Below are 14,005 nucleotides of genomic sequence, written 5' to 3'. Positions count from 1 at the left end.
GTAAACATGTTATTTACACTGATTTTATGAAAATTCACACTTACCTTCGTCTGATGTAAATCTCACAGAAAATACCGGATTTGAAATCCAAGATTTGAATGGAGCAGGAGCGGGACTTTCAGGAATTGAAAGTCTCGTGTGATTCAACTCCAAATGCGAGGCCTGAAATGTCCATACGTGATGGACGGGCCGGCTCTGGTGATACACCATTAGTTTCACTGAAATGTCTAATCTCAGATTTAAACCCGAAACTACTGTTTTTTTTGCAGTGTCAGTGCATCTGGCCTGCTGCCTGCATCAGCAAATTCACGATGAACAAAAAAATTACTGCCTATTTTTTGCATTACTTGCTATTTTAAGTAATGTTAAGTTATGATAACTTGATTTATTTATTAATGACAACATTGGGGTTTACAGTAGTGTCGCATGATCCTTCAGAAATCATTCTAATATGATGATTTGATTGGGTCAAAAAAAAATCTTATCAATGTTTTTAGATTATTTGTGCTGCTGGTATCCATGTGTTCATATGGGCTGGAATCTCACAAATGACAACAGATTTAATGACACAGCCATTACAGCAGTAACACTCAACACTACAAAGTGCCTGCAGGCATGTGCCTTGTACAACAGCTGAGAGCTGGCAGTATTGGTTGAATATACCCTGCCCTAAACAAGATTCCTTACATCACAGTGACATTTAGAAGGAACCTCGGAACACCCTTTCTCATCATTCCCGCTGCCCCAAATTCCCAGGATTGGCCAAATTCTCCCAGACGCTCAGTGGAAGACGGCCGCACTCTGGGGACATGCTTGGCTTTCCTTTTTTACTCTAATTGGCCCCTCTGGTCCGATTCTTTCTGCTTTTCCAGCCTCACTCACCGCACGGTGGAGAATGTATTATTCTCAGAAATACTGCTGTATATTCTGCCAAAGTGGGTGGGGGGGGCGCACAAGTGATCAATGTCAGGCACATTAGTTGGATGCTAATAAAAAAATGCTAAAAATACATTGAGATGTTACACTCTTCAGCTAAATCTATCCATTTTAAAATGAGGTAAAAAAAATATTCCCTCAACATTACATGAATAAAAGGCCATGGTATTATTTAATTCTCCACCTGAAATCTCCCATAATGTTGTTCTCTGTGGAGCAGGGTTATTCAATCAGACTGTTTCACATGACTTGGCCAGCACTGTCAGGTGCAATTATGCCATATTTTGTCACTCAGAGTCTAAAGTCAGAAGCGTTCCATGACGAAAACCATACACTGTGGAGCTCCATTGACCCAAACTCTGCTTTAATAAGAGAAGTTGTTGTTGGAGAGGCAGGCAGATAACTGGGAATTTTCTAAAGGAGAACATTGGCTACATGTACAGTAATTTGTGGAGGGAAGGGCAAATTACTGTAGGGCACGGTTAGTTGGGTCAGAGTTAAATGTGATGGATATATATATATATATATTTTTTTTTTTAAGTGCTTCCCAAACTGTAGGTCTGTCTCATACGTATATCCAGGGCAGTGTTTCCCCTAGGATTTTTTTTAAGGGGGGGTGGGTGGTGGTCGATCCCCCGAAATTAGTGTTGCGGAGCGAGCGTGTTACGAATAGTGTCAAATTTTTTGTGATCAAAAATCATGTCTAATTAATTAAAATTAAGAAACTTTTATTATAAACTATTATTAAACTTGTACAACATTTTTAAAAAATTCTATGAAATGTTTTTTTACACAAATTCCGTGTTGTGTTTTTTCTGGTAATCTAATAAGATATAAAACATTAATGAAATATCTTTTAATCATGAAATCAAACAAACTTTTTGTCAAACAACGTGCTGCACAATGAGCTTTACTGTTAAAATTAAAACATGTAAGAATTTTTTTTTTTATTCCTTAAAAAATAAAGTTTTGATCATAATTTATTTGTATTAGTGTTAGTATTATTATTACATTGAGACGTATCGAAATCAACATTAATATATTTGTCAAGTTAAACACGGGCCGTCCCCCCCAAAACAATGGTAGGGGAAACACTGCAGGGTGTCTGTAGAAAAATCCTAAATTGTGTACCAAAATTTCTCTGAAAAGTGGATACATCTGGAGAAAGTTGTCAAAGTTTGATTATTCATTAATTTTTTCTTCTTTTTTTTTCTTACTGCATGTCTTCTCAGTCTGTAAATAGGACAAATTTCTCAAGAATCTATCTCAGTATTGAAACCCTTCACTTAGATCTAGTTGCTCCTCTGTGACCCCTGAAAAGCAGTAAGCCTCTGATAAGTGCAGCACTGATATTGCTGTATTGATTTTCCTCCATTCCGGCTCTTGCCATCTTCCCTGGGCCACTGGTTTCATTTTGCACAGCCACAATAAAAATAACAGGCCAGTGAAAGATGCCCCTGGGGGAATAGCACTGCTTCTCCATCCTGAAGAGTAGTTTACACAGGATTTGGATGTTTAAGGGAACAACATGAAATATGAGACATATGAGAACCAGAATGGTTGGAAAGTTTTGTTTTTTTGTTCTTAACATGGTTTCATTCATGAATTACTGTGTCTAATGCTGCAGCCTTGACTACATTCAGAATGAGGATAATTTAGGCTACCTGTTAGTTGACGGTGATCAACAGTTATGCCACTTCAGCAATATTTGAACAGGGCTTGTTAATTCCTTGAGTAATTTAGGGAAATTTGTGTTTCACATCTGTTTTTTTCCCATTCAACATAGGTAAAAATAACAAAGAAAATTGCATGTTTTTTTTTGTTTTTTTGTTTTTTTGGCTAACTCAGGGGTCCTCTGAGAAATCTAATCCTGCCCGGTAGAAATGTCTTCATTTATGGTGTATTATTTTTTTCCACGTCGCTTCTCATTTATTTTAAATTTCATTTGTGGAATACAAATTTATGTTAAGATTTACTGCATTGTATACCTTCTTTCATGATTTACAACTTTGAGTAAAATAAAAATTCAGGTAATGATAGCATCTGTAAAAAAACAAAAACATGAATGGAAGGACTGACCGACTATCACAAACTACTCAGCTTTACCACTGTTATATTAGTGACAGGTTTGAACTCTGTCAAAATTCCTTCCCTTTGTTATATACCTAATGTTATAATGAATCCTGTATAGTTGTAATCAAAATTATTCAACCCCCATTGCAAATCAGGTTTATTTGTAAAATTGACAGACCTTCGGCTGTTTGCAATGAACAAATCAAACAAAAGTAATTGAAATAGCTTAACACAACAAATGTTTCAAGTGTTTTCCCCAAATTCAACTGAAAATGCAACGTTTAATGACTTCTTCAATCTCAAAATTAGTAAGCATCATTAGTTCTTAGTAGAACACCATTTTGCTGTTTGTATCCTGACTTGCTGCAAACGAGATTTATAACCAGACACCAACTTCTGGCAGCGTTTCTGAGGAATCTTAACTTAATTTCTAATGAGCAATGGCCACCAGTTCAGTAATATTGTTGGGTTTACGTGGTGCAACCGCCGCCTTCAAATCCCACCAGATATATTCTATGGGGTTCAAGTCAGTTGACTTGATGGCCACTGTAGAATCTTCCAGGACTTCTTCCGCAACCAAGCCTTGGTGGAATTTGAGGTATGCTTGGGATCATTGTCCTGTTGGAAGGTCCAATGATGCCCAAGCTTCAACTTTCTCACTTGACGGCATGACGTTTTCTCCTAGGATTTCCTGATATACTTCAATGAATCCATCTTGCCTTCTACCAGCTGCAGGTTTCCAGTGCCAGAGGATGCAAAGCAGCCCCAGAGCATCACCGAGCCACCGCCATGCTTATCTGCTTCATTCTTCTTCCTCCAGACATACCGCTGATCCATAGGGCCAAAAAGTTCCAGTGTTAGTTTCATCGCTCCACAGAACAGAATCCCAAAACTTCTGTCTTATTTATATGATTTTGAGCAAATTGGTGCTGACTTTTCTTGTTCTTTTGGGTCAGTAGTGGTGTAGTCTTGGAGTTCTGTCATGGAAGCCATCTGCGTTTAGTACGCGCCTTACTGTGCAAGCTGAAACCTCAGTGCCTGTTGCCACCAAGTCTTGCTGCTGGTCTTTTGCAGTCACTCAAGGGTTTTTCTGAACCTTCCTTCTCAGAAATCTGGTTGCAGTCGTTGATAGCTTCCTTTTTTTGACTTAGCCATATTTCTAACATGCAGTCAAACGTGACACTCAACAAACCTAGCCAGTTCAGATATTTCATGTGTTCTAGCTCAAGCACACCTGGTGGAACTAATGAAGCCCGTGATTAGTATCATCAGGTGCTCGAGAATGAGACAACACCTGTTTTGCAGATTTGTGCTGTTGTGAGGGATTCTATTCAGGGGGTTGAATAATTTTGCATTTTCAGTTTAATTTGTGGAAACCACTTGAAACATTTGTTGTATTGAGCTATTTAAATTACTTTTGTTTGATTTGTTCATTGCAAACAGCTGAAAGTCTGTAAATTTTGTCAATAAACCTGATTTGCAATGGGGGTTGAATAATTTTGATTTATTTCATTGGGTTTCGTTATGCATCCAGAGCACACGAGTCTCTGTAATGGCCACATCCAGACAGTGGACACTTCCATTTTACTAAAAGCTATGTAAATCCCAATCTTGTCTGAATCAGTACATGAAATCACAGTTCCTCTGTTAATAAATGTAACTCAAACATCATTTAGAAAATGAGTCCCATCTAGATAATGTATTAGTGTTTTCACACTTAATTTTCATGGGGGATTTGATTCAGATGTGTTTTCTCCCTTACTAGGCATATTTGAACACCACACTCGGATCCGGTTCCATTTCAGTTCATTCAGGGACCAAATATTACCAATATTCCTATGATAAACATACATGGATAAATTGATAGGGAATCTATGGTTCACGTAAACTGAACCATGGAGAAAATGCAATATTAAGACAGTTTAATATCTGTTTCAGAACAAAGCAAACAAACTACAGGTCTGAAAACAGTCAATTTTATTGAACATTACTCAATAATAGCATGCTTGTATGTGAAGCATGGACTTCTATGTATAGTGTATTGTTCACTTGAGGAATGGGTCTTTGGAAAAAGGTGGCAGCATTGAAGACAGCCTTTGTTCCAGTGCATTCTGTAGCCTTTGAATTATTTAGGAAATAAAAATAAATTTATGTTTGTTCTCTGTCAGGGTTCAAATCCACCAGAAGAGATGATGGTGGATACCAGTGATTTAGACACATTTTTATTACTTAGATGGATAACATATGCCTTTATACACTCCCCCGCTCCCCTCATGTCTCTGTGTCACACACACACACATACACACTCATCCATCCTCTCTGGGATTGAGTTATCTTTACCCCTTGAGAGTGAGATTACAGGGACAGCAGGGTCCTGACGGACACAGAGATAACCGCTGGAAATCCAATTATCTTTTAGTGTTCTCTTTCTAATAGGATCTCTAATACGGAAAAGATTTTTCCGGTAACAACTGTACGATGGCGGCCGATACCTGCGAGGGAGAAAAGAAAGGACAGATTTAGAGAGAGAGAGTGACTTCCTTTTTTAATGAGAGTCTTTCTTTATTAGAAATGAAATGTGGAGGATACTGGGCCACAAGGCCAGATCTTTCAGATGTGATAGAACGAGGTCATTGTTTTCTCTTTCACTCTCTTGCTCTTTTTTTTTTTTTTTTTTTTTTTTTTTTTTTTGTTAGCTTTGACTTGATCTTGAAGTGATGCAGTGTAATTGAGTTGACTCCCGACTGAAGTGTGTGTGAAAAGAGGTGATGGGTCACTTCATTAGCGTTTAGTGTCTGTGTTCCTGTAAGAGGAGAACAGGAGTTAATGACATCAACTTCGAAATGAGACTCATGACCTCGTATTATTCCAGCGTGCATGTTCACTAATCCTCCAGCCTCTGACAGTTATCTGTACTAGCCAAACAAAAGCAAATCTAAATTATGTGTACTTAGAGCTTCAATAAGCTTACACTTGTGCCCTTTGATAAGACAGCAGCTATCCTTTAGCTTCTCCTTAAATGCTTTCTTCACCTCAAATAATGGCTTTGTGGAATACACTCAACGTACATACTACTTCTCTCTTTCCCTCTTTCTTTCCTTTTTTCTTTAATTAATTCCCCAGGTGATAGCAGTGCAGCAGGTCATTATACTGTATGTCGTGTATGACACACTCATGAATTGAGCCCTTCTGCTTCCAGTAGTTCTCACTACACTCTCACACTGAGAACACTGAGGGCTTAGACACACAGAATTTCTAATAAAATGAATTAATTGATATGCAGTTTGATTGATTGATTAATCAATATTTGCTGAGAAAAGATCATTCAGACATTGCATTATTGTGATGCTTAAGTTCAGTTTGATCAAATTTAAGGTCATAAACAGTCTTAAATATATTAACTGGAACAACAAAAGTCTTAATTGTCATTTTAAGAGGTCTTAAATTTGTGGACGAAAAAAGGAATCGTAATACGGCCTAATGTGATTATTAAAATTCAGATGACTTTGATTTAAATAAATGTGAGCACTGCAAGTTCCAATTAAAAACACTGTGTTGTTGCACTTTCTACAGGCTCACAGTTTTGGAGCAGTTCACAATCAATGAATACTGCACACTTATTCCAAGTGATTGCTTATGATCTACTGCTAATGAATTGTGACAATATTCACTTCACGGAGTATATTTTGTAATGTTGCATTACAATGTTGCAGATGGTTGTAAGGGTGCGTATTTTATCTCCCTCATCTGTTTGAATTAGCAACTGGAAGTAGTAAAGACATTTCAAAATAAGAGTTACTGTGTATTTCAGGCTTGTTTATAATTAAAAGTCCCATATTATGAATTATAATTATTATTATCTCCTGGATATTATTGGTGTTTTGGTTACACAAGAAGCTGTATCTGGTATTTAATTCAGCGTAAACCCTCATAGCTTCTTTCTGGGTCGCCCTGTCACAGAAAGGAAACACCAAGAACATTATTTAACAAAGTCAACATCATAGGTTTTACTAGTATGAGTTCAATAATTCATTTGTTGCCTTTCTTTAAACACATTATTATTATATGAGCAAAATCCCAAATCTTACTAATAATATTAATGTATATTTATTTTTTCATGCTTGTGAAGATATCATTTCAGACTGTTTATTTGACCTGTTATCACCTTCCCAACAGTGGCACTCTGTTTATAGTCTGTTGTTCAATGGGTTCAGGACCATATGCATTTCCTTTATTTACCAGAAGTAAAAACATTATCCTGTATTCACATTCATCCACACCTCCTCCTCGCCGACTGCCAGCAGACATGTTCATTTTTCACTCGCTGCACATCTCCTTCATTTGACTATTTTTCACCTCAAAAGGACAGTTAATTCCTACAATTTCTCACACGCCGTGACCTTGAAGTTGCAGGAGTCAGCTGCCCGTGGCCCGTGTAGAGTAATGGAACCAAAGAAATGCTTTTTTTTTTTTTAGAGAGGGGGTGGGAGGAAAGATGAAGAATCTGCCATCTACACATTGTGACTAGTCCATTAAAAGCACGAAATGAAGGAAGGAGAAAAGGGGAAGAGAGAAGCCAGAGATACTTTGATAAGTTGTTGCACCTGTGTTAACCTTGATGGTCACCCTGACTCTGGAAAAGGAGGGGGTGGTGGTGGCAACATTTGTTCTCTCTCTCTCTATAGTTGCTTCACACTAGATTCCTGCTCCATCTATCGCTGAGGGAACAAGGGATGGAGGGAAATCAATACAGAGAGGCGTTGGCTGACAGCAGTATCGCTCCGGAATTGAAGTGCCTGTCAGCCTTTGTCATTCTGTGACTTTTGTTCGCTATTGTACTTTTAAGCCTTCATTTTTCTTGGTTGTCACTTTTTGCTTTCCTGGGTTGCTTTTGTCTGAATTCCCCTGGCTATAATTTTTATGTGGTGACTTTAAATTCTGAAAGAAAGTGGGTCAAAAGATCAAGTGCAATGAAAATCTCTCGGATTTGATTGGCCGAATGACATGGTACACGCACTTTTTTCATTTTTCATTTTGTTTCTCTGAACGATGCGTGCATATCCTCCGCACTGTATTTGCATTCCCTCAGCTGCTGCAAGGACAGAGGCATCAGTAGGACAGTTTCCTGGTGTAAATGAAACCCTGAGGGAGGGACTGGCGAGGAGAGAAAGATGATAGCCACGGTGCTGTGTACTTCACTGTCAACAGAGTGCAAATCAAGCAGTTTAACAAGATCCCCACTGTTTTCACTGCTTAGACCCGCTCTCGAAGAACACCACAAACCCTTCACAGTGAATGTAATGTGTGGACTTACATGCACGCCTGGCCATGTTGTGTCACACTAACTAATTCACATGGCTGATGGAACATAATGAGTTCTGGTCCCTGGCAGATGATGATTATTTTGTTTAACCTTGCTACCCTGTTTAAGTCTGCCGTCCATGATTGTTCATATGTTGTTACAGAGAAATGCTGGGATCTGCTTACATTGGCAAATAGGAGAGTCGTCATTATTTCATTGTGCTTTGGTTAGCTATAGAATAGAATCTGAATAGAAGAGATTATTTAAGAGTGATTTTTGTTCCACTGGACTATACCACAATAGGCCTGGACTTTATACCGTCACTTATTGCCATTGATGCAGCAACACACACATTCAGAATATTTCAGAAACCAATTAACTTTTCTCTGAAGACATGAGGGGGCAATACCCTACTTACCTACATACCCTACCCTAAAAGTTCAACTTCCTCGATTATACCCACGATTATAATTTCAAATTTAACATGCAAGTAAACTTAAATTACTATTTTTGTTAAATGTCATGACCAGGATTGGTTTAATAATAAATCACCCATGATATACAGTAAATAGATGATCTGCTACTGTATAATGACTTGTGTGTGTAAGTTTAAAAAAATCACACAGATAAAAAACAAACAAAAAAAAAACTGTTAAACATAATCATGTTAAATTTCATTATACATTTTTTAATTGAAAATATTTTTGTATGTATTTGGAATAAATACATTTAAATATTTTATAATATATATCATTTTATAATATAATCAGTGGCTTACTTTTGTTACACTTTATTTTGACCTTTATTGTAATGCTGACTAAATAGTTTGAGACTATTGTAGACAATACAGTTTTTTTCTTTGTAATAATATGGCTCTAATGGGTATGTCGTGGGTGTAGTCCATTGAAGGAAATGAGTGCTGACCCTGTCCGATTCAGTTCCCCAGAACACAGAACATTTGGAGATGTGGATTATTACTCTGTCTGAAGTCATAAACACATTACTTTCATGGTTTTGTTTCTGCCGCTATGGTTTGTACTTCAACTGCACTGTGACTGGAGATTGTGGTTCCCCCTTCAGTAGAGTGCCAAACATCTGCAAGACCTTTTGAATTAAGTTCACCTTGTAGGGTTTCCAAAGTCTTATGATGTCACTACAGAATTACAGCCCCAAACGTGATGATAATGTCACCGCTATGTATTTCACCTGAATGTTTCCTATAATTCAGCCTGTAATTTCAGCTGCAAGGAAACCATTTGTCAGGAAGTTCATGAAAATTACAAAGCCCATTATGGAGCTCAGGGATTTGGTGCCGTTGACACTAGTTGATAAAGTGCCTGTTTATGCCAAAGTGTTTGAACTCATGACAGCTAATTAATAATGTGTTAATCACTAGTTGAAGGGAACACTGAAACAAATATGGATGATTGCTCTTTTTGTCTCTGAAACTATTCTGATAAGGCTCAGAAAGCACATTTAGATCAAACTTATATTTCGATTAATACTACAAATTTCACACATGTGCTTCAGAGATTAAATTTAAGAATGTCTCAAAAATAATATTATAATATAATATTACAATTATAATATTTAAAAAAAGTTCTCAGTTGCATAATAGTCATTGATAATCTCTGTGCACTTTTTATTGTGTTCAAAACATGTTTTATTGTGCACTCTTATTCTTTTTCTTTCATCAAAACGAATGTTACCCATCTAGAATTCTCCATTTCTTACCCAGACGTGACCTTCTACGCTGAGCAGAGACAAATCGTTGTCTTTCTTTCCGTTCTTTTATTCACACTCTTTTGTTACGCCAGACATCCAAATAGGTTCACATTTAAACATTCACCCTTTACCTTTTATCTCTCTTTTATGCTGCCATCCTCTTCTCGTGGCTTTAAGGTCACTGCAGAGTTAAGAACAGCGAAATGAGACACAGATTGATAATTAGGAGAGGGAAGCCTCCCTAATGTGATTTATCTCTATGGATTTTCTGTCATACATGAAGAGTCGATGCTCAAATTGGAGAGGAGGGCCCATTAGAAGGCACTTTGGAGCGTTTACCGCTAACTTTGCAGAGGCAGGCTTCTGCGTATGCCGCCACTGCCACACCAGACCGCTGCCTTTACTGTATTTGTTGTCTGAGATGGGTGCTGTCCAAGGCTAATTTAATTTAGGGCCATAACACGCAATGGATGAAGCAAAGGGAATTACATTAAAACAAGCTCTAGTGGGTGCTGTAACCTTTCCACTTGATTGCTGTTTGCTAGACGTTGCATCAGAATCAGATAAGAGGCACAGAGGAAAAATGAAGCTGTGTTGTTTTGTGCTTTGTGGGCCGTTTTCATTATTCTGGGTTGAATTTGTACCAGCATTTCACCAGTTTTGTTGCTGATCTCGTGATTTATTGATTCTGATTGGGACATTGGTTTTCACAAAGGATGGCTTATTCATTTACTCTTTCTACTTTGGTAGGAAGAGATAAAAAATAACTTAAGTTTTATCAACGTGATATTTACAGTGTGAGGTGCTTTGTTTAAGGATTGCATTTGAGTTCAAAGGGCTTTCTGATAACAAATTCTGACAAAGAAAAATGTCTCCTCGTGTATTATGGGTAGTTTCTACATTTTTTAGCGTAGCCCAAAGGCATTAGCAAATACATGTCCAGTGTTATTAATCACTGTGACAACGGGCTGGAAATGACCCAGAGTTCCATTTGTTTCCTGTGTGTATGGAGTTACCACACACACACACACACACACGCACGTTCACACACTCAGGCGTCAACACACACTCTAATGATATAGTGTGCTTTGTTTTCTACACCCGGTCAGATGGACAGTATTCTTCTCAGGTAAATGTAGCACAGGAGTACACTTGTGCCTCCAAGTAACTTTTGTATGTTTGTATGTGATGGGTATTATACTGTACATTTTATGTATAGTAGCTTTTAAAGAAGGATACATCATTTGAATTAAAGGTTTAATATGTTCACTGATAAAAAGAATGAATGCATATAAGAGCGTGATGACTCACAAGGGCTGTTTTCTTCTGTCTGCAGTCTCAATGTGCTCAGTATGCCGCTGAGAAACGTGATGAGGAGAAGATGTGCGATCACCTGATCAGGGCCGCCAAGTACCGGGATCACGTCACGTCCACCCAGCTCATACAGAAGATTGTAAACATCCTCACAGACAAGCACGGTGCTTGGGGCTGCTCTGCTTTCAGGTACAATCTCAGTCATTTAACTTTGATGAACCAAATTTTCTTCTAACAGCTTTGATGACACTATAGCTTTTACTTCATTTTTGAGACAAAGAAGACTAAAGTTGTGAATATACTGTTTATACAGGGCCTAAAACTATCTTTTTGCCACATATTTTTTACCGACCATGAAAGTTATGACAACAAAATTTCAAAATTCACAAACAACAGCAGGATTATTAGGATGCTGTCACTTTAAGAATAATGCACAGATCCAATATACTGATACTGTACACATGCGTTTTCTTTCTTAACTGTTTAGTTTACATTCACTTAATGCTATGTTAACGCTGCACGATTTTAGCCCCGATTTTCACTCGCTGGCAGATTTTGCGATATCGCAGACAAAACCCGAAATGGGAGGCAAATCTGTGCTTGTTCACGCGAGTGACAATCACGCAGTGTAGCCTACATTATCAAAGACGCGATAGACCCGTGAGATATTTGGCATGCTAAATATCTGGACCTGTCTGCGATTCAAAATCCTGCTGTGTGAAATGTGTGTTCTGACTGAAAATGACATTGGTGAAGACCTACAGCCAATGAGAGCAAGATACAGGGCAAGTTTGGGGAGGAGTTATAGACCAGAATATCAGCAAGAAATTTCAGCTTTACAATTATATCAAACAGAAACAAAGCACAAACCTTTGCTTTATTAGCAACACATTGCCAAATTATTTATTTACCTCCAACTCTCTTTGCAGAACACACAAACCTTGCTCCCCGCGTCTCCCCAACCATTTCCTCCTCCATAATCTTTTTGAAGAGAAGTAGAGAGAAAGAGTATTCACACTGTCTGAGACATGGCTTTCTGTGCACGCACTTCGGATGTTTAAACTTCCCACACTTTATTTATATATATTTATTCCCAACCTTACTCTTCATTGTCTCAAAATTACACTTGTAATTCTACAGAAGTATATGAAACTAGACTTGTCTAGCTTGACTTTTAGTTGCAAGTCTGATAGCACACTTGTCACAGCGACCAAACACAGTTTTTACCTGCTGTTTCGGGGTGGGATTATCTGAAATAGATTACCAATGTAGACCACCAATGATCTAGTGCTTAGTTTTTCCTCAAAAGCATATTTATATCACTCTGATTAACATGACTTTCCAACCGGACTGACTTCCTTATCAGAACTTGGAGTAAAGCCAACTAATCAGATTGGAACTGCTGATTTCTGTCAGCACTAGGGCTGTCACTATATCAGATTTTCACTATGCAATTATCATGGTCAAAAGAATTCACACTAATGATATTATTATGATATCTATAGAACATTTTAATAAATAAATAAAACATGCTATCAGACATAGTTTTCTTTAACTTTATTTTTTTGTTGTCTTTTTTTGGCCAGTAAATCACACTCAAATTGACTGTAGGAAAGCAGAACATAACGATACAATTAATTTGCTATTCATGCAGACTTTTTCACGGAATCCAAAAAACAACTACTACTACTTTTCTCGTTTTATAACGGGTATCAAACAGCGTTAAGGTATCACGGTTATTGTCAATATATCATGATATATCCTTTTTTTGTGCATGCACCAAACAGTCATTGAACAGACTTTGGTCTGTCTATAGTGATGGGTGTCGTCTTTCTTTCCTTTTTTTTCCAGCTCACCTCTGTTTTATAGTATACCTGCATCCTACTGTACCCCACACCAAATCATCCATAATCATTAGACCTTGTAGTATTTACCTCTCTCATGATAGGCTAAACCGATGTTTCCGCCCATTATGGGCTCTAATGGAGTCCTATAGTCATGGTTCTGAGCCTGGGTTATGTCTTATTGCTTCAGTTTCTGTGTATGATGCATTGCTGTTGGAATGGGATGAAAGCCAGCATATTTTACCTGGCCATTACTGAAGGAAACATAAGGAGCCATATTTATTTCTGTAAACACAGAAATATCCGTTAATGATGCCGACATGCACTGGTTTTCTCTAATCCAGTTTGCTTGCCTGAGAGGCTCATTGGCTCTGTAGGTCAATTTCTTTCTTTCTTTCTTTCTTTCTTTCTTTCTTTCTTTCTTTCTTTCTTTCTTTCTTTCTTTCTTTCTTTCTTTCTTTCTTTCTTTCTTTCTTTCTTTCTTTTTGTCCTTTGTGTTCCTAACAAAATGTGTTCTCTGGAGATTTGGAGACCTGTCTGTGTTTTTTTGTATTGAGATTCTGTTCTCTCTCTCTCTCTCTCTCTCTCTCTCTCTCTCTCTCTCTCTCTCTCTCTCTCTCTCTCTCTCTCTCTCTCTCTTCTCAGTATTCTGCAGTCATGTAATGGCAGAGTGCTCTGTTCTCTCTCTTGGCTCTCTCCCCATTACTAGCCTTTATGTAGCTTGGCTATTGATGACTTTTGTAATAGCATGCGATGGGCGCATGGTGACGCTGGCACAGTCTCAGAGTGTGTTTAATAAATCACAATCAGA

The 14,005-nt window shown here is 37.8% G+C and overlaps 1 protein-coding gene across 2 annotated transcripts in view; it reads left to right on the top strand.

Annotated features, from left to right (window-relative positions):
• lrba (LPS-responsive vesicle trafficking, beach and anchor containing) overlaps positions 1 to 14,005 on the top strand; it is a 262,441-nt gene that overhangs the window by 123,070 nt on the left and 125,366 nt on the right. For both annotated transcript variants that reach the window (XM_082164352.1, XM_082164351.1), the window contains exon 36: positions 11,373 to 11,539. In XM_082164352.1, coding sequence (XP_082020478.1) covers positions 11,373 to 11,539 — 167 coding nt within the window. The remainder of the gene's footprint in view (positions 1 to 11,372; positions 11,540 to 14,005) is intronic.

This window comes from Leuciscus leuciscus (genome assembly GCF_965113295.1).
Source record: "Leuciscus leuciscus genome assembly, chromosome: 3".
Classification (NCBI taxonomy): Eukaryota; Metazoa; Chordata; class Actinopteri; order Cypriniformes; family Leuciscidae; genus Leuciscus; species Leuciscus leuciscus.
This window is presented reverse-complemented; position numbering and strand designations above follow the sequence as displayed.